Consider the following 26085-nt stretch of genomic DNA (forward strand, 5'->3'; position numbering starts at 1 on the left):
TTTTGGATTTGAGTCGCTTGTTGATATAGTGGATCGAAAATGACTAAAAACTGACTCACCTACTAATTGCAAATTGCCTCTTGTTTTGCTCTCTTAATCATTGAATATTTTACATCGGCGCGAAATCGGGATGTCTGGAGTTCCTTATTAAGGCAGGCCTAGAGCGGATACCGGTTGTTGCGCCGTTGATGATGATGAATCATGGAATATAGTAATTACAATAAAAAGTCGTTACCTAGAAGACTTTGATAGGAACCCTGTATTTACTTCAGCATGAAAGCTTTGACTTCTAAAACTAGTTTCAGGTCCATTACACCTTCTAGTGTCCGCTGTCAACACTAGTTGCAACAGAATTACGGGCCGCACCTACTTTTTTCATCCTTGCATATCTCTCCCGAAGTTAATGCGAATAACTAATTTGAACAACTCAGCTCAAGGTATAGCTCTTAGACCCTTTTACACGCTCATTCATCTGCATAATGCTGACAACAATGCGATTAATAACGAACCTGTCGTCAATTCTTATAAGTAGCTCCTGGTTAGAGACTTTGAGCAATATTTTTTACTTCAGCATGGTACCCAGAAGGCAGCGGTAACTATAACGTTGCAGGACCTATAATGGATAAGGAAATTTGGAGTAAGTTGTGTGCAACTAGCTACCAAAGATAACACAGAAATTCAGAAGAAGAGCTAAATGAATAATGAAGGATACTAAACATCACTAGTGAGGGAGTCATTATTAACGAATCCTTCAGAGCCACACAACCAGAACTTCGCATTGTCTTAGCAGAGCAGTTTAAGCTACAAAATTTACTATTGTCAGCATCAAAAGACGTCTGTTGGCCCACAAAAGGCGACAATTTAATTGGAAGCAGAAACAACGCATAATCTAAGCGCATAATTGAATGCGTAATCGAATGCAGAGCTTTTTGAAATTATACGTCAAGTATCTTCAAGCTGATAATAGAAAGGATCAATACGATCGATGCAGACGATGACTCAAACTCCGTTTGGACCTTGCCAATAACATATGGGTAAAATTCAAAGGTCAGCAGCTCCACTAATCACATGTCCCGATCCATCCAGAAAATCCTTCAGAGCTTATTTCCTCAAGAGGTAGGCATGGCTGCAGCCCTTCAGAGATCTTCAAAGGTGGTGGTAAAATTCGTATGAACGAGGAAAGAAAGAAATATCGAAAACCCGGACCTTGACAGTACAACAAATAAAATCCTTAAGTTAACGTTTTTACCTAAACTGATAAACCGCCTGGTGAACCATCGCCATATAATGCTATAACCCCCTGGACACTACGGGGAAAATGTTAGAGCAAGTAATCTATGTATATCAGATTGCGCCTTCTGTAGTAATTTTAGGAGGCCTCTAAAACCGACAATTCGGCTTCCGTATAGCCAAATCAACTATCGACGCGATGCGAAGTCTCTGGTGATGAAAGTTATCAGGCAGGAAGAGAGCTTTGACACAACAACTCTTCTCTTCTCTTCTCTCAAGACTCAACAAATGGTTTTCGCCGATATTCCGCAGGTGTCTGTCTTCGGACGACTACTATGGAACTTTCCAATTATTAGGGACGCATCCAAAACACATGAAGACGGAAACAATGTATTGTAACTCTCCAAATGGTAATGATTCACAGAATTCGATTCCACTCACGACTTTGAAAATTCAGGTCGTGGAGCCCTTACCAGATTCTTGTTCCCCCCACGGAGAAATCTGCGGAAAACATGCTCTCCGCTTCAATGTTTACAGCGCAATCAGCCAGAAAGTATTGTATAGTAACTCCCTTAATGTGAGAAACTGGAAACGTTCGGCCTGTCGGCCTTATTCTTCCAAAAAAGGGAAGAGGAAGGCACGTCAGATGGAGACTTCAACCGCAAAGGAAAGGGGATTACAGGTTTGCCTGTCAGGAAAAGTGGAAGAAAGGGAAGCTGATGATGTAGATGCAACTGATCTAACACAGTAGGTGGAAAAAAACGACAATGGAAAGCACAGTGCAAGAAGGTATCCAGAGAAATCGGCAGCGAAAAGTGAGGACAGTCTGGAAACCCCGGTGAGATCCAGCCTGGACGCAGCAGACTTTTCAGTTAACGATGGTTTTCACATTAGACTTATGTCTACAAACATAAAAGTTAATCATATGCTGATAAAGGAACGCCTCTACCCATGATCATTGATTCGATGCTAAGCATATACGGCAAATAAATTTGACAATTCACCTTGGGGACCCGAAACAAGTGACAAATGAAAGAAAAGGTGTATTCATCGCACTGATTTTAGCGGAAATATTCTTTTATGTGTCCTAATCCTGATAGCGGAGAATTGCCAACACTAGACGGAAATACGAATTTTCATCTCACTCGTAAATCTGAGTTTTCGGTGGGACCAACTAGTTACTTTCAAAATTATCGGTTAAGAATCATAATGCTTGAAGGAATGTGCGTCGTCCTTTTTCTGCCCTAGAGAGTGTTTTATGTCTGGTGTATAATCTACGGTGCGCTATACATCTAGCCTTCCTAGCCAGTCCGTGGCAAAGCCATCATATTTGTGAGACTAAATCATTACTTTTTTGAATCCACTATGGTTCCACTCAATTAAAAGCCTTAGCATTTTTGTCAACACTTCAAGAGGGTTTCTTATATACAATCCTCTTGAATTTAATTACTGCAAATACAAATGTACAAAATGAATTATGTTTACATTATTTTCTTATATAATAAGATGCTTTTGGCGTTATACATATAAATAACATTACAAGCGAATCACAAAATAATCAACGACTGCAGAATTCACATAATAACAATAAAAAGCTTCGCATTTTTTTTCCAAAATTACATAAAATAATATCAAATCGATATTGTCTTGAACGGATTTCTAATAAATCTTTTCACAATTTTTCATTTATTCTTTTTTCTTTCTTTTTTCTCCTAATCTCTCACTCGTCTTCTCCGACACGACATTGAAAATGATAAATTTCCAGCATCATTTGACGGCTACTCATCGTCAACATCGCTATAACATCAGAGAGAATTTCAATGTAGTCCTAAATTTATCTCAATCTGGGATGGCGTCAATTATCGCACATACTATTACGACGAGGAAACGTCCACTCTTATTTGAATCACTAAAATCTAAATTATTAGCAAAACCGTACCAAACACAAAGTCCCAGAGAAAGATGTATTCGAATTGAGATAAATTTCCGAAGGACTACATTGAACTGTTTTTCTCGAAATGATGCCTAAGACAAAAACCGATTTAAAAAACTAGCAAGAACATAATCATACAAAACATACGTCCCATAGTGAGTTTCCATTATTAAATAATTGCATTTATTTGTTCTGTCTAGTAAGGAAATGAATTATTTAATTCTTGCTAAAGTTCCCTTCCACAGTACCAATTAATTTGTTGTCTGATAAGTGTTTTCTGGAAAAAGAAATGATAAGCAATCAAGTTATTGAGTATTCAGTGTTTTGGAATTTAGTTTGGTAAATTTTAGTTTAAAGCAACGAAATAATAAATCGCTTAAAAGAAATTATTGAAAAAACCAGATTAGATACCTTGAAATGACATTGACTGAATTATAATGGCAAATTCCCTCTCCCCTTCTCCTAAAATGATTTAAATATATGAAAATAGAATCCGAGCTGAATTATTAATTTAGCCTTTTTAAGATAAAATTTTGTTCCAAATATCCATTCCAAAGATCGGAAAATTAAGAAAAAAATCCTGCAATCTTGATAGTGAAGGACAAACCTGATATATTTCGGGAGCAACTAGCTCTTCCCCAGTATGCCCAGTTTATCTGTCCAATCTAATCGAAGTCGGTTGTTGTCAGCCAACAGAGCCTATTTCAGCTAACAAAGACTGTTCCGCCCGAAACGTCTCACCATAGGGTCAAAGCTCTTACTGTACAAGACTATGATCTTGCCAGTCCTCATGTATTCCTCGGAAACTTGGGTTCTTAGCAAGAAAAATTGCGAACTCTTGGCCGCGTTCGAGAGAAGAATCCTCCGAAGAATTTTTGGCCCCCTACTGGTCGAGATCGAAGACTAAGCGCCTCAGCTCGACATCCGCATCCTTTATCTCTACCACTGCATCTGACGGGGCCCCCTGTGTTGAAACCAAATTGCCTTGGCAGTGCAGCCTACTCCGGATGAGCTTTTCGAGCACTTTCCTAGATGTGTCAAGCATATAAAATTGTCGGTATTCGGACGTCAGCTCAGTGTCCTCTTTGCCTTTGCTCATCAGTACGAGCTTCACCACTTTCCAGCGGCAAGGAAAGAAATGTCCGCTCCCTCGAGATAGGAGTTGAATATGCTGCGTAGTAGGTTTGCCCTGTGATGAAAGACCGAGATACCATCTTCCAACTCATATTGAACATTAAGGGAGCAGGGCTTCCACAGAGTCCCATTTTTTCGAATAACCAGCTTTTAACCACGTCCCCAGTGATCTCCGTCCACCTCGTCAACCAGCTTCTATCAAAAGCAACTTTTATTTCTTGCGCTGCGAAATCGCCTTTTAGCTGATCTGTCCTCAGGCATTCCTTCCGTAGGTCGGCCGCTCCCGCATTCACCAATATATGGGAGCATAGAACTGAATTCAAGACAATGCCAATTACACCACGAAATGTCCATCAGTGTCGCTCTGCCTGATCTAAGAGCCTTGATGAATTTCCCAGTGTTCACCTCTTCCTCCAACGACCACCCTAGTAATTCTGATGCAAAGGGTACGACGAAAACACTTCCTTCGCAATCTGAGCACCGGAATGCTGGCGTAGATCTGATGTCTAAAAGTTCGATTTCGAGATCCCGTTTCTCTCCAAAATCTATTCAAATGCTCTGGCAAAAGCACCTCCAACTAGAATCTAGTCCCTCATCCCAAAGACTGTTTCCACTCAAATCATCAAGCCAACGTGGAAAGTCCAGCATGGTCTCACTCGATGTTAGATAGACACCGAAAAACATTCTCTGAACCCTGGACGCAGACATTTGCTTCCTTTCGGCCTTGAGCCCTAAAACAAAGTCGAATGCCGTCCCGAACCCAAATGACAGCGATACTTGACAGATGATGATTCTGAGCGCTCTGATTATAGTAGTTTATTGTACTCGACTCCCTCGTTTAACGGAATATTACAGATTCCTTTACGTATGACAGAATTTCCGCAAGCGAATGTGATGCTGTAGCACATTAGCAGCAAAAAGGTGATTTCTAATATGTTCATATGCTGGTCTATCCCATAAGAAACGTCCCGTGGATTCCACTTTGATATCATTAGATGGACAAATATCGTCTTGTACCATTATGGCCAGCCAGAATGCCCAGACTACTCTGCAAGTCTTCCTGCTTTTTAACAGAAAAAGTCGAGTGTGTTTAGCAACAATAAAATTTTGCCATCTGTCTTTATGAAGGAAATCGATATCCGAAATTTAATTTCCCTCTACCCCACAGTGACCATGTACATAGAGTAGTTCCATCGTATTGAATCTACAATTAGAATTCAATCGGTTTCTATATTCCTGAACGGTTTTTGAGATGGTCAAAAGAGTGCTCACCGCTCTCAGTGCAGCTTGCTATCACTGCAGATTTCAATGTGCATGTCCTTTAACCGACCGGAATCACCCAGGCTGCTGCACTTACGTATGGTTGCCATTTACCCCTTCGTGAGGTATTGCGCGTCAACTACACCTATGCACCATCATTCGCGGTTACCTAAAGTGGCCGTCAGCTTCACCCACGATTTCCTGAGACGTAAGTAACAGTGGGGTTCACTCCCCATGTGCTACTCCCATATGGCAACACAGAAAGAACATTGGCACAGAACAATCTTAACTTAGTCTTGGTGTTGAGATAATTGCATTTCCAGATTAGACAAAGCAGGGAAAGCGGATATAGCCCTCTTATTGCTTCAGGCAACATCCACTTGGGTGCCACCGTCGGCAGAAAACACTATCTTTGCAACAGCAGGGAGCACATAGATACCCCTCCAATCGTCACTCAAAACGGCTGCCTTTCTTTGGAATCTTAACGATTTTTCCCTTCTTCTGCTTTCTGGCAATGGTCTCGGATTCCCACGATTTTCATACGAGTGGGAACAGCAGATCTGCTGTAACTACATTTGCAGCGATAAATAATGGCCGAGAAACCGGAAAGCCCAACGGCTTTACTCCGTTGGAGTGCTTTGATATCCGAAACCATTTCTCTTCTGCTTTGAGGAACAACGCATATTACGTGGGCTAGCCATTTCATCCACAAGAGGAGGAACTTCACCAGATGTGATACGGTAAGGACAGTAGTAAAGTGTTCTTCCCAGCTCTTCAGTTGATCATTATCGTGGATGAGAAATCGACCATTGATGTCCTTCACAGGCTTTTTCATAATGCAAAATAAACTTCTGAAATCATTGTGAGATGCGGCGTCTTCCGTTTCCCTGACCAGCTCCTCTTGTCAAGGCACATATTATGCTCAACTTCTCGGGATTTCACTTGGATTCGGAACCGCCAATAGAGCCTTCAACCCATTCATCTATCCGCTTCCACGATTCAGTCATCCAGATCTTATGAAGCAGCTTCGGGAGGTTCCCGACAACCTGTGTAGCACCCGCGAAAAGAGCGTTTTTGATAACGACCCAATGCTCATCGATATTCTCAGACAGATCACTCAGTATATCCACCATTCGATCAGCAAGACACAGATCCCACTGTCGAGCGACAGCTGGATCATATAAGCGGCCGATGTTGAACTTGGGGATTCACAGCTCCCCAACCCTGCGAGACGTGGCGAACGGAGCCCGCCAGGAAACATAAGCGAACATCAGATAGTGGTCACTTTCGTATTGCGCACATCCAGGAAATAACTCCTAAATCTACTGCTGATCACGAAGTGGTGGATCTGATTAGTCATCTGGTAGCGTTGGCCTTTCGATAGCAATAAAGTTTCAAAATTTACAGGCTGCTAGCCAATAAATTTCTTTTAGTCGCCTCTTACGATAAACAGGAAATACTTTGAGTGTATTCTTAATCCCTAACTCACATGACACTCTCTGTGGTAAATCAAGATACCATTAGGCTAGGTCTCCCCTCCCCTACCCATCCACATCTGCGGCATACCGTTCTATTGTCATATTCCCGCAAGTTGGAGTCGTTTACTCTTAGTGTTGGCTTCCTCGTGCATTCCTCGACAACTTCCATCACAGTTGGAGTTCACAAAGGTGATGCCTACGCGGACATTGGTTACATTTGGGTACTTATGCTTTAAAGTCTCTTCTACTTTTATGTTTTCTGTCAGACAGTCAAAATACCGGATTTCAAAAACGCTCGTAGGTTGTAGGCAAGAAGACTGTATACTGGAAAAACAAATCCAGCGCCAAGAGGGCACGGAATGTCATTGTGTATCTTTGACCCATGTGGTTAATATGTGTCGGTGCCTTGGTGTAACGATGGCGCTTAGATGGTTTTCATCCCCATCCCATATGACAATCCATAGACAGCTGTGCAATGCTATACGCCCGCAACCACGAGGGCGCAAACCAGTGCACTACATCACATATAAGGCACTAACACCAGACCTTACGAACTACAGTTTTCTTGGTTCTAGGGAGAATCTAATGCAACAAAGACTCCGTTTTTCGTATAGAAGACCTTTGCTCCATTGTCTTCGGACTTGATCTTATAGCGGATCTTTCTGAGGATTTTTTCAAAAGTCTTGCCTTCCGTCAGTTCTTCGTTTCCCCGCCTTTTCCTTTGTTGCCCGATCGTTCATACCCACCTTCACTTTAGGAAGCCGATTTTCTATCAGTGCGGCGGATTATTTTTCTTTTCCTCCTTCGCCTTCGCTCGGTGCTACAGCAAGCAACGCCTTTTCGTACTGCGTCCAAAGGCAGCCAATACTTCCTCTTTCCCTATAATCTCCTCAGTTTTATTATTTTTGTTCTCCACGGAAATTCTGCAACCGCATCGTATACAAAAAAAAGAATTGGAATAATCAAGAATGGGTGTACCATCGGAAATAAAGTCTCTACCCGAGTTCCCTGAGATCTGATCTACGCTTAACTGATACTGGAACGGGGGATCACGTCCCCAAAGGGACTGGTTCCTAAACTACCGTTTTGGCAGAGGCAACCCCATATCAGTCCATCTATGTCGACAGAGAGTTTCCAGAGCTCTGGAGACTCCGAATGTACCCCGATGTGTATCAGCCACTCGTGGCTTGTCCTTAACCATTCGCCCTTCAAAAACTTTCTCAAAGCTTCCCTAACATCCAGATTTTATGCCAGCTGAGAGGTCAGAACTACTTACTAGGGCACTTAGAAGCACATCTAACCGTATCATGAACGCACCTGAATTCCTGGTTCAGACTCCATCATTAACGAGGTCCTGTTTCATTCGTCTTTCCACTCTATTCGCTTTTCTCTTTAACACCTTATCTTCTCCCACAAGGGTGCGTTAATCTGAGTCTTCCTGAAAACGATGTACCCATCGCCTGAATTCCATGATCTCCTTTGGTACTCCCGACATATTCATTGCTGAAGGGTTGCTAACTTTGTCGTCCTTTGCACGGGCAAACTCAACTTATTTACATGTTGCTTTCCCATTTCTATTGCCTACCAAGTCCAAAGACGTCTGCCTCTAGTAAGTAGATTACACCGTATAATTCGTGTTTGTTTCGTTTTTTAAGGCAAGATTTTGATTTTATTGATCCATAATCATACCTGTTAATGGTAGTTTCCTGTTTCTCCCTTGTGGAATATAGAGCATCTATTGCCTCTTTCCCGTACTATCTATTATTTCACTTATAATCACTTATAATCAAGCCTAGAGCGATACAGAGAACAAAACAAACATTCATAACCAAGCGTCATTTGAATCAGGGCAAGAGGATCATATATGCCTTCCATAACATACCAAACTTTTCACGTCCTATAATGTTTTATCGTAAAGCAAATTCGCAAGGAGGTGGCAACTTGTATCTGTTGTAACTTTGTGAGTAATGGCAGGATTTCTGTAAAACTTCGCAGTATTGCTGCTTTATATACTCTCTGTTGCGGCACTTATAAAATCCGGCTCAATAGGTTGCGGTGGGCGGGTCACTTAATCCGTATAGATGAGGATGATCCCGCCCGGAAAGTATACAAGGGCAATATCTATGGTAGAAAAAGAAGATAAGGCAGACCCTGCCTGAGATGGAGCGATGGCATAGGTCAGGACGCCAGACAGCTTTTAGGGATATCCAATTGGTTGACCTCGGCGCAAAACCGGAATGTCTGGAGTTCCTCATTAAGGCAGGCCTAGACCGGATACCGGTTGTTGCGCCGTTGATGATGATGATGAACTATGTGAAATATTACATACCACCTTCTAGGAACAAAATCTTTGCCATCCTATGAAATAACAGTGGTAATTTAGTTTCCCTTTAAACAACTCAAAATCAATGCATAGCGAAAATCCTGAAAATCCTAGTTACCTCCTTTCACTATTCCCTAGATTTCAGTCAGTGTCTAAACATTAAAAAGATTCAAATAAATAAAACATAAAAACTTAAATCGAAATCCTTAAGCAACATCACTGCAAAATTCGAATGATATATACATATTAACTGCTTGTATGTGGCCGTACCGAATCGTATATGAACCGAACAAACAGCGCACAATTTTCTGTTTATAAACAAATTTAGTTGATTTCATTTCGTTATTAAATTATTGCATAGCATATGTGTTAATAATAAAATCAACCCCCAAAGTGAAGCTAATTTTGAAATGACTTAAAAATAGTTATATTGATGTGATATGCTGCAAGTATGAGTTGAAAAAATATTGAAATGTGCAAAAGTCTTAGCTCCCTCAAGCTTTGGCAGTTTTTAAGATTTTTTGTATCTTAGTTACTGTGTTCATTTTAAGTTCAATTTCATGTTAATCATTTTGATCAAACACAATTTCCCACAAGTTCGTACAAATCTATGGAAAAGTGATGTTCACCATTATCTTGTGCACAACTATTTCTTTGGTTTTTTTCTACTTTATTTCTGTATTCTATGTTAATGGCTTAACAAGTCCTTCCCCATCTCACATAAATTCGTAACGTGTTTGTCTGAAACTAAAAAGATCATGAATAACTGCTACATGCGTACTAATGTTCGTTTCTACGTTGCTGATGTTGGAATGCTGTTGATATGTTATCTGTATTGTATCTTATCAATGATATGGTGTAATAAGATGTAATGAGATGTAGTGTAATTTAGAAGAGTGGTTGCGGGAGTCACTAATGTTTCCTGTAAATTTCAGTTATAGTCATGGACGAAGAAGTCGAAGATCTCGAAGAGGAAGATCTTGACTGTGAAGGAGAAATGGATCCTGACTCACCGCCATGGGAACTTTATGGTGAAGGCGATAATGATGTGGATGGCGATGGTGATATTGATGATTCCACAGAGGATACGGCTCTGCTGCGAACAGCCGCCAGGACGGAAATAATTGTAACACCAATAAGTCCTGTAAGTAATAGTCTTTGTAAGAAATTATATTTCTGATTCTGAGCTAAAACTGTTTACGCCTTTGATTGAAACTGGATTACATGAACTTAGGTCCCAATCAAATCTTTATTTTTGTATAACCTTTAGATAACGAAATCGTAATAATTTGTGAAATTTTACAATGACGTTCCTTCCACCATGTGACTGAGCTTTCATGAATGCTACGTGCTGTTGCTTATCAGTCGCTTGTCTCTTATGCAAATTGAATATAGCCTTCTGCTAGGAATTGCACAAGGTTTCCGTGGTTCAGCGCCCTGCATGAAGAAAAATCGTCTGCCATTAGTGGCCGTTCACTTGGTGTTTCAGATTTCTCTTCTCCTCCAGTAGGAAGTCTGACCAAATAAAATCCTTTCGAACCCGATATTTACCGCAATTCGGTTAGCCCTGGAGTAAGAAGCATTTAAGGTCAGCTAAGCTTTTTGTGTATATACAGTGTCACTAGAAGTTTGATTTACATCTCCATTGCTGGGCATACGTTGGGGATATTCAGCAGCACCAAAGCTAATACACTTAGTGTGGAATTTTCAACACTCGCCTTTATTGCAAGCTTCACATTGCCTTTCCTTTGCATTTTGTATCTAACATATTTCTGCCCCGTACATCTGAAAGTTTATTAACCACCTCATGAATTCATGTAAATGAACAGCTGACCCCATTATGTAACCCCCTTCTTCTTTTTCTTTAGCCTTTGTCCCGTTCACAAGCGGGGTCAGCTCGTCGTGATTTGGCTGTGTCGAACGCATGATCTGGATGCAGTCGTTTACCATCGACTTTGATGTTTAGACTAATCTTAGCAATCTCCTTATCGCGAATTACTTGACCATACCATCGAAGACGCCTCTCTCGCAATTTTTCTACATTCAGTGCAACCCCATGCCGAATGCGGATATCCTCTTTTCGAATGTGATCAAGGCGTGTTACGCCACTAGTCCAAAACAATATCTTCGCTACTATTACCGCAAGACGCTATTCATTGTCTTTTATAGTCGCTAACACTCAGAACCTTAAAGGGCGACAGGGCGGACAACAATGCCGTAAATTTAGATTTGAGACGTTCGTTGGCACCGCAAAGAACACCAGTTGTGAAACGCCACTTCATCCAGATTGCGCTAATACGTAAAGAAATTTCATAACGCAGTTCTCCATTGGCTGAATATTTAAATCGCTCAGATGTGGCCAGATCACTTCCACTGGCAGTGATAGTGCTTTTTTCATGGGGATTGATTGGTAAAAATTCTGTTTTATTCATATTCAGTCTGAAACCGTGTTGCATGGTGCGATCATTCCATTTTTAAACAAGTCACTTGAGATCAGCTTTGCAATAAAACAACATCCGCATAAAGCAGCGTATAGGACGCTGAACATCGGATGTCTCGTGTAACAGTGTCTACAACAAGAACAAAGAGGAGTGGTGACAGAGCGCTTTCTTGATGAACACTGACAGAGACACGAAGTGGTTTTGACACTTACCACACTTCGAACTTAATTTTCAGATAGTGCGCATGAGTTCTTCTGGTACTAGATGTTGTCGTAAAGCATACAGATGAGTTCATGTAGCACATGGTCAACCGCCTTCTCTAGATCCAAAAACGCAATGTAAAGAGGGCGATGCTTCTCCAGATGTTTCTCCATGAGTAACCGCATAATGTGCACTGCGTCAGTAGTTTCGCAGTTCTTGGCAAAGTCGAGCTGATTCACGGTTATTTGAACGATGTCGCGAATGCGAATGTCAAGAATGCGTTCAAAAATCTTTCCAGAGCTCAGATGTGATGTCATCAGATCCTGTTGCTTTCCCCGATTTCATTCGTTTTATTGCTTCCTCGACTTCAGTGGCGTTGATAGGTGAAATTGTCCCAAATTTCGGCAATTCTTATGAAAGTGGAGGATGAACTTCCGTTGGAATCTGCTCGAAATATTCTCCCCATCTATCTGTCGCGGCTCACTGGTCGGTAAACAAAGTACCGTTCTTATCATTAACGCAACAGAAATATTCAATATCCTGCGTGCGTTCGTCAAATCACGACACAAATTCCACTGTCACCAGTGAGATTTAAACCGCGACCTTCCGTACGACAGCTTTGTGCTCTAACCGCTCAGCTATCCGGACACAGTTGCTAGTTGACCAGCATTTTATCGTGGAGAAACTTACAGTAGAGGCATTTCTATTCATGGATCTTTGTTTGGACATCGTCATTCCGTTGAGAACCGCTTACCCGGCTTGGTGACCCCGAGGGTTGCTTTGTGCATCGTGTTTTCAACTTGGTTTCAAGATTCTCCTACATTACTAATAGTTGGCAATCGCGTAAGTAAGATCATTGCTTCTTTCTTGTCACTTAGTAGGACCTGTCACCAAGAGGGGTCGAGTAGGATTTAGCATAGGATAACTCCAACTATACTTTATTTACCTCTTTCTGTGATCTCAGCATTTTATTTTTGTTTGACGAAGGATAATAAAAAATATGTTACCTCAAATCCTCCTGCTTTACCTGAACTTGGAGCCACTATGTTATGTGCTATGTGCTAGGAGTCGATATCCAACATAACTATATTCCCTCAGAAAAAAAATGTAAACCCTCCTCCGCTTTGAACTTAATGTAGAACAATGTTACCCACTTCATGCGGGGAGACCCACTTTATGAGTAAACATTCTGAGAAAATTGGTGCGATAGGCAGACAGACTGTGAAAGGAGTTGCCTGATCTCCCATCAGCGCAACCCCAGGTGGCAGACAGGGTAGGATATGTAAATGGTGCGTAGACAAAAATTGTTATGAGAAGGACACCCAGAAAATAAAACCAACATGGGTGAAATGAGATGGAGAAAACTTACGGTGCAGGAGCTCGGAACCCCAGTCCCGGCGGCTTTTGGGAATGAGTAATCGGGTTTCCGGCCATCGATATTCCACGACCGCGTTGCCTCGGTGGTGAGAAAATTGACCACCGTTGCATCTAATCTAATAAGGTAGACATTAAACCCTTGGAATAACGCCTATCAGATCGTGACGGGACGATTCGGAGGCCGTTCACCTCCGCAGATCACGTGACCTACTCTCTTCTTAAAAATCATCCAGAGGTTATTTCCGCAGTAAAAGGAGCACTGACATCTTCAAACGACCCCTGAATGTGATTTCGATTCCGGCAGTCACCAGAAGCGAGCTACCAGAGAACTGTGTTAGAATTGACGACTGTAAAGCCTAGGGTTTGGACAGCGTACTGAAAAAGACCCTCACGCTTGTCGTGAAATGTAGACCGGATATATTCACAAAGTTGTTTGAAGCGTAGCTGAACTTTCCTGCATCATGGAAGCTGTTACTACTGCCCAAGGCGGGTAAGCCTCCAGGGGAACCATCTTCCTACAGACCCATATGTCTTCTTGACACTATGTTGGAGCGGATAATGTTCAATAGATTACTCCTGGATATCGAGTGTCACGGAAGCCTTTCTGATCAGAGATATAGGTTCCGTAAAGCATGTGAGGAATGCACTCAATTCGCCAATTGGAATCTGATACGAAAGTCTCTTGCGACAATTGGTATTCACACCTATCTCGCTTCTATTGTTCATAGCTACTTGCGAAACCGGACATTCTAGTATGACAGCGGTGATGGACCCAAGCAGTCCGTTGTCTCCGCAGGTGTCCCACAGGGCTCCATACTGGTCTCACTGCTGAATATCATCATGTACAACGATGTACTTAACCTTTCGGTTCTGAAGAAGGTCGCGATGGTAAGTTACGCCGATGACATAACACTGGTTATTGTCGCAACGTATCTCGAAGATGCCGAGTTGTACACAAGCGAACCAATTAGTGCTATTAAGGATTGGTTAGAGAGCGCTGGACTGGCACTTGCGGAGGAAAACACGGCAGTGGTCCTCATCACCAAGCGCCGTAAGGAAAGTTACCCTCAATTGAATAAGGAATCATATCATCACTTCCAAGCGTCAAATACTTGAAAGTAATAATCGATGCAAAATTCAATTTTCAATTTTCAACTTAGAGCATACTTGCGAAAAGCATCCACCAACAACTCTAGCTGGTATGGTTTTGGTGGGCAAAAATCCCTCACTCCGGCATGTCCAGACAACGCGAAACCGCATGCGAAATTAATATACACACCGTGGTAGTTGTCTAGTAGTAAATCTCAGAATCTTATGGAGATGGGAAAGTCAACATTGAAAGGTATACTAACTCAAGGGAGGATGTCTTTAAGATGCTAGTATAAGATGAGCGTTGTTGGTAATTGGCGTCGGTGACAAAAGCCCGGTCATTCATTCTGGTAGGCGTTGCAGAGGTCGCTTACAAAAAATACTCTCCTCCTTACCTTTTGAAATAAGCCTTCGATGATAAGCAGCGATTAATGATCCAGAGTCATTCGTAATTCGCTGTGTGCCATCTGCATTGAAAACGATGTAGAACGAGGCCCATTGACGATGATTAAACAATGCCTTATGAATGCCTTATGAAATTGCTTTTTAGCGCACTTACCGCCAGTGCTCGCGATGATGCAGTTGCTATGAACGCATGTTGTGTGATTCTTACTACGAATGTCGATGAGGGATTCGCGGTCAGACGGGAAGCCTGCACCAATGATAGCTAATAACCAACCATGAGTACGGAAATCAAAGGTCTAACTTGCGCATCATAGTGTAGGCGCCAAACGTATCAACGCAGCCAATGCCTCGCTAGGCTGCGTGGAAAGTGTGAAGATGACGCTGAAATTACTTCATCTTAATGAGTTTGAGTCAGCCATGAATCTGATGCAGATGTTTCAGTCGTAGACATGTAAGTGGTTCCCTGGTAGAAAATCAGTGCCGCCACCTTGATCGGAGGTGGCTTATTCATTGTTCTTGCTGAAGTTATATGACGCTCTACACCTCCGGCCTCCTGCACTGTTACCAGCCAGATGCTGGTTACACAAAGCAGATGAGACAGCATGCCTTGACCCTGTCCAACTAAATATGTAATTGGCGACACTAGAATTAGTTTTGTTCATCAATTTTCTGCATAGGCAAGTGACACCGCTCTCGGCGGTCAAGTTCGGCTCAAGTAACAACCGATGTTTTTTTCAACCAATGTTTTCCGACTTTAACGCAACCCGAGATCATAGAAGGACCTGCGCTGCTAGTTTAATATTTCGTCATAATGAAAGACACATTTTTTCCAAATAATTTGTAACATTAGGGAGAAACCTGAAGCAAAAACATTCATTGTTAGCCAACCAGCTCCCGCTGATTGAAGAAGCTCGCCATCCATGAGAAATAGAACTTTACAGGCGCAACAAACGGTATCCGGTTTAGGCCTGCCCTAGTAAGGAACCCCAGACATCTTGGCTTTGCGGCCAGGTCAACCAATTCGACATTCCTAAAAGCTATCTGGCGTCCTGATCTACGTCATCCCTACATCTGCCACGTCCTGCCTTTCTACCATAGATATTGCACTTATAGACTTTCCAGGTTGGGTCATCTTCACCCATACGGATTAGGTGACGCGCCCACCACAGCCTGTTGAACCGGATTTTATCCAGAACCAGGCGGACGTGGTATCGCTCATAGATTTCACTGTTATGAAGGAATCGTCCTTCCTAATATAGAGGGCCAACAATTCTTCGGAGGATTCATCTCTTGCCAAGGGTTCGGTATTTTTCTTACTAAGAAGGCAAATCTCCGAGGAATACATGAAAACTGGCAAGATCATTCACTTGTACAGTAAGAGCTTTAACCTTGTGGTGAGACGCTTCAAGCGAAACAGGTTTTGTAAGCTGGAATAGTGTCTGTTGGCAGCCAAGAAACATGCGCGGATTTCGTCGTTTTAGCTGTTATCAGCTGTGATATTCGACCCTAGATAGGAGACATTTTCAATGGTCGCAAAGTTGTAGTCTCCCATCTTTATTGTTCTCGCTTGACGAGTGCGATACGACGTTGTTGGTTCTTTGGTTTTTGGCGCTGACGTTACCACCGTGTCCTTCGTCTTGCCGTCATTAATGTGCCGCCCAAGATCTCGCACCGATTGCCGCCTGCTCAATCTGGATGAAGGTAGTTTGTAAGTTTCGGGTTGTTCCTCCCATAATGTCAATATGGTTAGTGTAGATCAATAGTTGGGTGGACTTGAAGAGGATGGTTCCTCTTGCATTGACACCTACATCGCGAATTACTTTCTCCAGGGTCAGTTTAAAGAGAGAGCATGATAGACCGTTGTTGATGTTGAATGATCTCGAGAATGATCCTGCTGCTTTTATCTGACCTCGCCCATTGGTCAGGGTGAGCCTAGTTAGTCTTATAAACTTCGTTGGAATACCGAATTCTCTCATGGCCGTGTAGAGTTTTACCCTTGTTATGCCATCATAGGCGGTCTTAAAGTTGACAAAATCTGATATTTGATATTTGCTGACGATATCGACATCATGGGAAGAACCACCCGAGACGTACAAACTGCCTTCATCCAGATCGAGCAGGCGGCGCGAGATCTTGGGCTGCACATCAATGAAGGCAAGACAAAATATATGGTGGCAATGTCAGCACCGAAGACGAATCAACCAACAACATCAAACCGCACTGGTCAAACACAAACACGAAGAAGATAAGGATAGGAGAATACAACTTTGAGACCGTTGACAATTTCTCCTATCTAGGGTCGAAAATCACTACCGATAACAACTACGATGATGAAATCCGCGCACAGTTGTTGTCAGCCAACAGAGCCTATTTCAGCTTACAAAGACTGTTCCGCTCGAAACGTCTCACCATAGGGTCAAAGCTCTTACTGTACAAGACTATGATCTTGCCAGTCCTCATGTATTCCTCGGAAACTTGGGTTCTTAGCAAGAAAAATTGCGAACTCTTGGCCGCGTTCGAGAGAAGAATCCTCGGAAGAATTTTTGGCCCCCTACATGAGGATGGACGATTCCGTAGCCTACACAATGACGAAATCTATGAGCGATACCATGACCGCTCGGTTGTGGATAAAATCCGGCTCAATAGGTTACGGTGGGCGGGTCACTTAATCCGTATGGATGAGGATGATCCCACCCGGAAAGTCTATAAGAGCAATATCTATGGTAGAAAAAGAAGACGAGGCAGACCCTCCCTAAGATGGAGCGATGGCGTGGGTCAGGACGCCAGACAGCTTTTAGGGATATCGAATTGGTGGACCTCGGCGCAAAACCGGAATGTCTGGAGTTCCTTATTAAGGCAGGCCTAGACCGGATACCGGTTGGTACGCCGTTGATGATGATGAATACTAAATCTACTGCTGGTCGCGATGCTGTCCATTTGAGTAGAGAAGTAGCCAATCAGTCGAAACCAACTTTGTGGCATGCCCTATAATCGAACATTATACCATGGATAACAAGGCGATGGAAGTTCTAGAAATCTACAAATCTTTCACTATTATTGCTACGGTTATCAGGCAAGGCATTGTAAGAACCAACCTTGGCTCATATCACTCATCACGACCGCAAGCTTCTCCTAAACTGTGTGCGATTGCTTATAGAAAACACCCTTCTTTTCTCTGTCGGAAATTTCCATGGATGTCTCACACTGATTTTGATACTCCTTAACCTGGGCCCTACAATCAAGCTCGTGCCGGAAACCCGCTAAACTAGTTTCCGCTTTGTACCGAATAGATTAACATCCCTCTGATCGTTGTCGAACAATATGCAGAAATTAGATCCCCGCTTTCCCACCTTTCACCGATTTTGAGACAGCGTTAATAGGGATATTTGAAATGCTCTGCAGAAGGAGGCAGATAATGCCACAAAATCTAGGTCTTTATTCTAATGGGGCATCGCTCTTTATATACAGCAACATCAAACAGTCTATATCTTTCTGCTGATGGCGGCACAGGACTCAAAATCACGCGTTGCATTAACGCTGAATCCGCCTTTAATGTTTTGTCCAAAATTTGGAAAAGTAACTATATCAACACCGGCATGAAATTGAGACTGTGCCTCACCAATGTTCTCTCTGTGCTTTTATAACAAAGTAAGACATTTAAAGGGAAGGAAACTCTAAGCCTTGGTCAGCTCATGTTGGTGTTTTGTCAACAAGGTACTCTGACCCGAAGCAAATGGTTATGATTGATCCATTTCCCTGTTATAGGTGTTGCGGAGGGCTGTGTTGTGGATGACTTCAATGTTAACTCTCATCTGATTGTCAGAAGGGATTCTAGGTGGTGTTGTTATTCAAACTCGGAGCACCATGCCAACCAGATAGTGACCCGAGTATATACTGCCCCCCTATATATTCTGACATTCATCAAAGCTGAGAGGTGGCGGCGTTCGATCAACACGTGGTCAATTTGGTTGAAAGTAGTCCCGTCTGGGGAGGTCAACGTATGTTTGTGGACCGCTTTCCGCGGAAACCAGGTACTTCCAACAACCATTTCGTGTGACACTGTTAATTGAATAATACGTAGTCCGTTATCATTTGTATTTTGGTGTAAGCTGTGGGAGGCAACGTATCGCCCGAATATTGGCCTCGTCTCTACTTGGCTGTTAAAATCCTCAAGTATGATTTTGATATCATATTTCAGACAGGCTTCGATGGTTCGTTCTACTGCCTCGTAGCAAGCATCCTTCTCCGACTCTGCAGTCTCCTCTGTAGAGGCGTGAACATTAATAAAGCTTGCAATATTAGGGCATCATTATGTAAGAGTTGAAATGTTTGATGAAAATGCGTCTTACAACTTTGTAGAAAGGTACAGGAGAAACAGAATTAGGAAATTGAAAGAAGCATATCGGAAAAGCTAAGGAATGCTAAAACGTGAGAAAAAGAAGAAATGCTGCATATTAGTTAATGCACTCTCTCGTTAGACTGTAACGGGACAAGCCGCGGATACTAAAGTAAGCATGTGAAGGAACTCGATTAGTACTTCCTAAAGCTGGCCTCATTTCTGACATGCGATTTAAAACGGACGAACGCAGGGGCTAGAAAGATCATTTCTTTCATGGACCGATCTTCAGAAGCTACTCAGCCGAAAAATTTGGAAAAAATCACGTAGGTACTACTTTACGGTGTCTATATACATTACGAGGTACAAATGGGACAAGTGAAGTGTGTTAGAGCACTTCATTCATGACCGCAGCAATATACTACAGTACACTTTTGGAGGTAATGTGGTCAGCATTGGTCTCGCCCGAGATTATGACCCTGATTTGACTCAAGTGCTCATTCACGGCTGAGTCGACTGGTGTCCGACATCAGGTCACGATAGTAAATCGCTCTGCCACCAGTAAGATTTGAACCGCGACCAATAGAGCCATACGGACACAATTTGTGTTACTTCTACAATGAATTTGTATTACTTTCCTAAAACATTTGCATTTTCCTATATTTAACATTTTCATTTTCAGGTAAGTTCCGCACATGACCTAGCTCGCTTAGATAGCGATGGGAAAAATGGCAATACTGAAGATTCAAGTGCCAAATCGATGGACTTATTACGACCTGATTTAGCCTCACATAGTCGCCTATTACCGCAATCCGGAGGAGGCATCTGAGATTGGATCCTTTTTCATCCCATGTGGATTGATCTACGAATACTACCGCATCAAAAACAGGAGCAGCAGCCAGCGTAGTTGCTAAGAGGAACAACTTTATACCAACAAAGCATATACTTCTTGACACAAAACGCAAACGGAAGAAAGAATCGGAAGCAAATCTTACATCAAACTAGGTAACATCTAAGTAGACAATAGTTTGATAAAATACACGAAAATATTCTAAACTACATCCATCATCAACGATGAATCGGCAACAGATTGAAAACAAGGAGTTGAATAACACTTGAGAACTCACCAAAAAAGACCAATAGTTTCAATCTTAGTTATTACACCAGGATTTTAACTAGCATGATAACTATCATTTTCTACTGTACACTGCTTAGCAGCTAAGCAATCTTTTTCAGACACAACAACCCCTGATTCAGTTTTAAATCAAATCAGAAAAATTATTCAAAAATATAAAATCGAATCAAAATGTTTTGACAGAATTATAGCCCTGCGCTTTTCAAAATAGATTAGAAAGTTAGATTTTAACTATTTACAATTGTTCTGAAGCATGTCAAAGTCCATGAAGAGTATATTCTGTATCATTTGATAAAGTAACCCTTCCCTGATTCAAATAATTAGTGTTAGAAACGCAACAATAAATAAATTTTTATCTTATTTCGTAATATTTAAGTAAATAGTGGTAAATATTATTAATTACTAGAGCAAAATTCAAAATGACATTAAATTATTTATCATTGTTATTTCTTAGTTGAATTTATCAAATTGAATTGTTATGATCAATTTTGCAATGATGAACAAATTGAACAAATGAATTAGAAAATATATAGAATATATATATATATGTATAGGCAGATTAATGTAAAATAATGTATATAATTAGTGAATTGTAAGGAAATCTATTGTGATTATTATTGTTACCATGATTCTGGTTTTATTTTGTTTTATTTTCTAAACAAATAATTCAAAATCTGTGACAATAATTCTAATTAACATTAAAATATAACATAATAGCAAATTCAAACAAGTGAGATATACTCGTAATTAAATAAATTTATCGAATTATTGTAATATTAGTAAAAAGTTTCAAATTTCAACAAAAAGTATTCATATGCATGTAAATTGGATGTAAATAATTTTTAATTTGATTGTTATTCATTAGATGTTAATTTATAGAATAATAATTTGTTTACTTTAAAAAAAAATTAGGCAAAATTGATGAATTTGTTTTACTCCAATTAAATATTCTTTGGTATATTTAAGTTTAGCAAATTATTTTCTAATGAGGTGCTGACTATATACAAAGTATTTTTAATTTTCTATTAAGTTTGATTTGTATTTTAGTTTATGGAATTGGAATAAAATATTTTGGCCCTGTTGTTGAATATTTATTATTTGTTTTTTCTTTTAACTTCTACTCTATTTCAAAACTATCTGCTTCTAATCATAGAATATTCACCAACATAATTCAGAATATATTAGGAAGATTACTTTCTCCGCCTTCTTTCGAAAGACGTGAAGCATAATTAACCAATACACGCGCTGTCAATTTGCCATTTTGTGTTGCTTCTTCCTCTCTTTTTTAATAACTATTACTTAAAGGACCCGAATGCCCGGTACTATTAAATAAACTCCAATGCATGGTATAATAGAAGGAAAGATAATCAAAAAGATATTCGTTTCTGCAATGGATAATTGAACTCCCAATTACAATTGGGTTGGTCGGATATATCATCCAAATGAGAAGAACTACCCAAGAGTACTGAAGGTTAAAGACTACTCATTGCTGTAAGTAAACATTATATTGGATACTTGCCCAGGATCAAGAAAGACGCCCGATCTACGGTATTTCTGAGGTTTTGTACGAAGACAAACTTTATTAAAATCAATTCATTGTATGTCCGCTTTTTTTCATGGAACGTGGAAAGCCTTAAAAGGCTACCGTTAGCGCCTGCATCCTTCCCTTTTCACTCTCCTCACGGGTTTTCCATATGGTATTAGGTATCGAAACTGGATTAGACCTTTTCTTGCGCTCGTGCTTACACTAATGTTCCTCTTTGTTCCTTCTGGTGACTGACTTCCTTCTTAAATTAGCCATATTTTTGGGAGTCGTCTTTTTTTTTCTCCATGTAACAAGGGTAAACTCTCTGAGCCGCTTCTTTTTTCTATTGAAGTTCTTCTCCCTTCCATAGGCAGTTTTTTTCTGACGTTATGTCTCACGGAAACTCAACAACCCCTTCTAAACTAGTAGACATTACGATGTAACGATGTAGCTTCCAAAAACGTATCCACATCGTCGATATTAGTTTGACCAAATCTAAATTCCTACGCGTTAGACTGTCCATTTTTCGTGGTAGGAACACTCCTTTTTGACAATTGAATCCAGTTTTCCCTAAGTGTTGAGCCACACACCTCATAGTGTCAAGCGCCTTGCCGGAGGTACTTGATGTCAACGGAGGAATGCCAATGAGGAGTTGAATCTACTTCTTTATTAGCTCTCACAGGTAGCTATAGCGTCGATCCAGGAGCTCTCAAGCTTTATCATAGTTTTGCCCAGATACACAAAAATATTCCACGACCCGCGTCACATCACCCATCAAATTCACTCTGAGAAATCATTAACCTCTCTGTTCGAACAATATCCGATCTTTCTTTGACGGAATTGACGATGTTGTGGAACAACTCAAACTGACTGAGCTCCCCATTGAATGAAAGAATAAGAATGTATTAATATTAGTGATGGAGTGCGGCTTATCAAGGACGAATTTGGTAATTATATTCTCCGCAGGCAAGAGACACCATCTTTACAAACATATTTGCAAATACATATAAAAAAGTTCTGCTGGTCAGCTTTTCAAACCACAGAAACACACAGAAACACCCTAAACTGCGTCTCATTTCACCTACAAATGATGATAAGGTATATTCAGAATAATTTTAAATCAATTTCATTCATTTTATTCTAGAAACATCAAGCGAAAAACCGAGCCTTCCAATGTGCCTTTGTTCATAAGCGGCGTCGGTTTGTCTCGGTCCCCGTTTTATCCGGTCATAGGCTTAGGACAGGTTGAATCCAGAGCCTCTTAAATCATCCACTTTACCCATTAATCACCGACTTCGGTGCTTAGGCAACACCTATTGTGGTTAGTGTGAATTACATGACCATACTATCGAAAAAGTCCATCCCTGTCAAGCACACCTACGCGCCATCGTTTGCGGTTACTTGAAACACTCTTCAGCTCCCCAGACGATTTCCTGAGGCCCCTGCACTCCTTTCCTACTGTTCTGCGTCAAGTGCCCTTGAAACGACCCACTCGTCGGCCATCTTGGGAGAGTGCATTCCACTACATTCGAGTGCCAGGCCTGTGTATCGACCAAGCTCTTCGTTTCAGTCCGATGATACGACGCAAGCAGATGTCAACGAAAGCTTTGGAGTCACTGTAGGATTTACTCTCTGTGTGCTACTATGGCTACACAGAAAGAACACATACAACTTGATCTTGGTATTGAGATAACTGCATTTCCTGATTTTAGAGAAAGCAGCGAAAGCGGATCTAGCGCTGTTTATGCTTCGGGCAACATTCAGTTTGGTGCTACCCTCGGCAGAAACCACAGTTCCCAGCTTTACAAACTGATCGGTGCACATAGGGAGAGTACGATGCCCCTTCAGACCGAGAACCTTGTTTTTATTAGTGTTTATCTTCAATCCGACTCCATTTCCCTCCCTTTTCAAATTCAGAGCCATTTGGCCAAGGCCCATGACCCGATGAGAGACCGTACAGATATCACTATCGTAGTCCAGTTGTTTGCAGAAAGATGTCATCATCCATTGAGTTCCCCCACGTTATCCGGGCAAGGCTGCATAAAGAATGTTACGCATAACAAAAAGAAATAATACCCGTGACAAAATACAATTCTGGCGCACTCCGCTTTTGAGCTCAAATTCCTCTAGGATTTTGCCTCAGTGCACCACGTGTCATTTTACGCCATCATATGTCGCTCTTACTATGGCTATAAGTTTCTTCGGAATGTCCCTCCTGTTTAAAACATGCTAGATACACTCCCTGCTCACATTATCAAACACTTTCCCGAAATCAATGAAGAGCAAGTGAAACAATGATCTAAACTCCGCACAACGTTCCAAAATGATCTGTAGAGTGTTGATGTGTTCAATGGAGGAGAATCCGGATCGGAAGCCAGCCTGCTCACTGTCGATCAAGCTTTCGAGAAGTTCTTTGATGCATTCTATGATTATTTTAGAATAGGAAGAAGAAGAAGTCGACCGTTAAAATCCTTCATAGAACCGTCGAAAGACTTAAAACCACATGCAACCTTTTCCATGATATGGTATACACTTCTAAACTCATTGCATATTGCAGTGCCTTTCGCTCCCCTGACCTTCAGACCTCGATTAATGGGTATCATGTTACTACGTTTTGCCAATTTGGAATTTCTCTACGGTATTTTCCCTTTCTTTGGCACACCGACCAGGCAACTTTCCTTGAGAATTCCATTTTCCTAGGAATCTGAAGTGTGTCGGTCCGAAGAAGGATTAACTAATAACCCCTAAAAAGTCTCAGCACGAGTTAACTGAACATCAACTCAAAGGATGCACGTGTTCTGGTCGCAACGCTCAACTCTGACGGATTACAGCATAAGCTTAACACTTTACAGTAATGCAGCTATGGAAAGCTTAGAATATTTTCTTATAAGGAACCTCTCCCCTTCAGCCTTGCGAAAAGCTAAGGATTTTAATTTGAGATATGCCCGGAGGCGGTTTTCTGCCCAATCAGCTAACCGGGCCTACGTTGCCCGAAGGTATCTCCAACAGGCTCGTGCGTCATTTAATCGGTTTGTTCATCCGCTAACAACGGTATTTCGAGGAGAATTTAATTCCGATAAGATCGATGGTAAACCTGCACTCAAACTTCGCTTGATGAGGTTACGTTACACACTCTTTCAGGACATAATCCTATACGTAAACGCTTTGTTTAAATTTTGTGAGTCGACCACAATTAACCATGCTTTTCCGCGACAATGATCACCACAAATATAATAGTAGGACATTACCGGTATATCTAACAAATTATCAATAGTGAACCTTGACTTGATTATCAATCGAACCTTGACTCCCAGCCAAATACGTCGTACATCTCAGCTAGTCACAATATCGATCCGGATGAAGTCGAGAAGCTCTCAAATCGCCAGCCAGCGTCTCACACCATTGTTGTTTTGGTCGGTTTTTGGATCGTTTCTCTTTGACTTGGATAGTCAACAAACATCATAGACACCTCTCTTACAATGTTCCCACGGTGAGTGTAAGCTGACAGCGAGTTTAACTCAAAGCGCGGTAATTCTCATTTTGGACATGACTATAGCGTGCTACGCAACTGAATATCCTTACTTCCATTACCAAGGAACTGCCGTCATTGTCTATGTCAGCCAGCCAGCATTCAGAACTATAGAAGTCAACAGGGTAAACGTCACTACGGTAGGTTTTGAATTAATCTTGATGCATCGATCATAAAGCACCGGATTCCATTAGCTAATTGTCTTAGTTCGGCATATTTTTCCATCTTTTTTGTCATGGTAGATTATTCGAAATATTGCTTGTAAGCCTCATTTTTAAAGTTTTCTTAAAAAGACGCTGATATGGACACGCCACCTGTACCCCGTAGAATTACCGTTAGGTATTGCATCACGGAGCGGAGGTAGCTTACTTCAGCGGGGTCTCTTCCTTCTATACGCGACAATCATAACCGCTCCTTCCTCACTTGTTCCGCTTTTCGCAATTTACTTTAGATAGTTGTGATGATGGATGGGATCGCTTCCAAATCCTCCTAGCAAGCTACCATTTTCCGGACAAAATCTTCCAGTCATAGCATTTCATCTAAGTTTCCCCTTTCTTCCACAAACCTCGGCATTGGAAAAATATTTGCACTGGATTCTTCGAAATCACATCGCAGTTTGTACAATCAGGTGAGGTATCAAATTTAAACCTATACAGGAGTTGGCCGATGGTCGGTGAGAAACCGGATGA

At 41.4% G+C, this 26085-nt stretch overlaps 1 protein-coding gene across 7 annotated transcripts in view; it reads left to right on the forward strand.

Moving 5' to 3' along the window:
• LOC119647112 (potassium voltage-gated channel subfamily KQT member 2) overlaps window positions 1-21071 on the forward strand; it is a 1176525-nt gene extending 1155454 nt beyond the window's left edge. For all 7 annotated transcript variants that reach the window (XM_038047893.1, XM_038047892.1, XM_038047894.1 and 4 more), the window contains 2 exons: window positions 10294-10502; window positions 19890-21071. In XM_038047893.1, coding sequence (XP_037903821.1) covers window positions 10294-10502; window positions 19890-20036 — 356 coding nt within the window. In that variant the 3' untranslated portion in view covers window positions 20037-21071. The remainder of the gene's footprint in view (window positions 1-10293; window positions 10503-19889) is intronic.
• The last annotated feature ends 5014 nt before the right edge of the window (window positions 21072-26085 follow it).

Source organism: Hermetia illucens, chromosome 1, assembly GCF_905115235.1.
Source record: "Hermetia illucens chromosome 1, iHerIll2.2.curated.20191125, whole genome shotgun sequence".
Classification (NCBI taxonomy): Eukaryota; Metazoa; Arthropoda; class Insecta; order Diptera; family Stratiomyidae; genus Hermetia; species Hermetia illucens.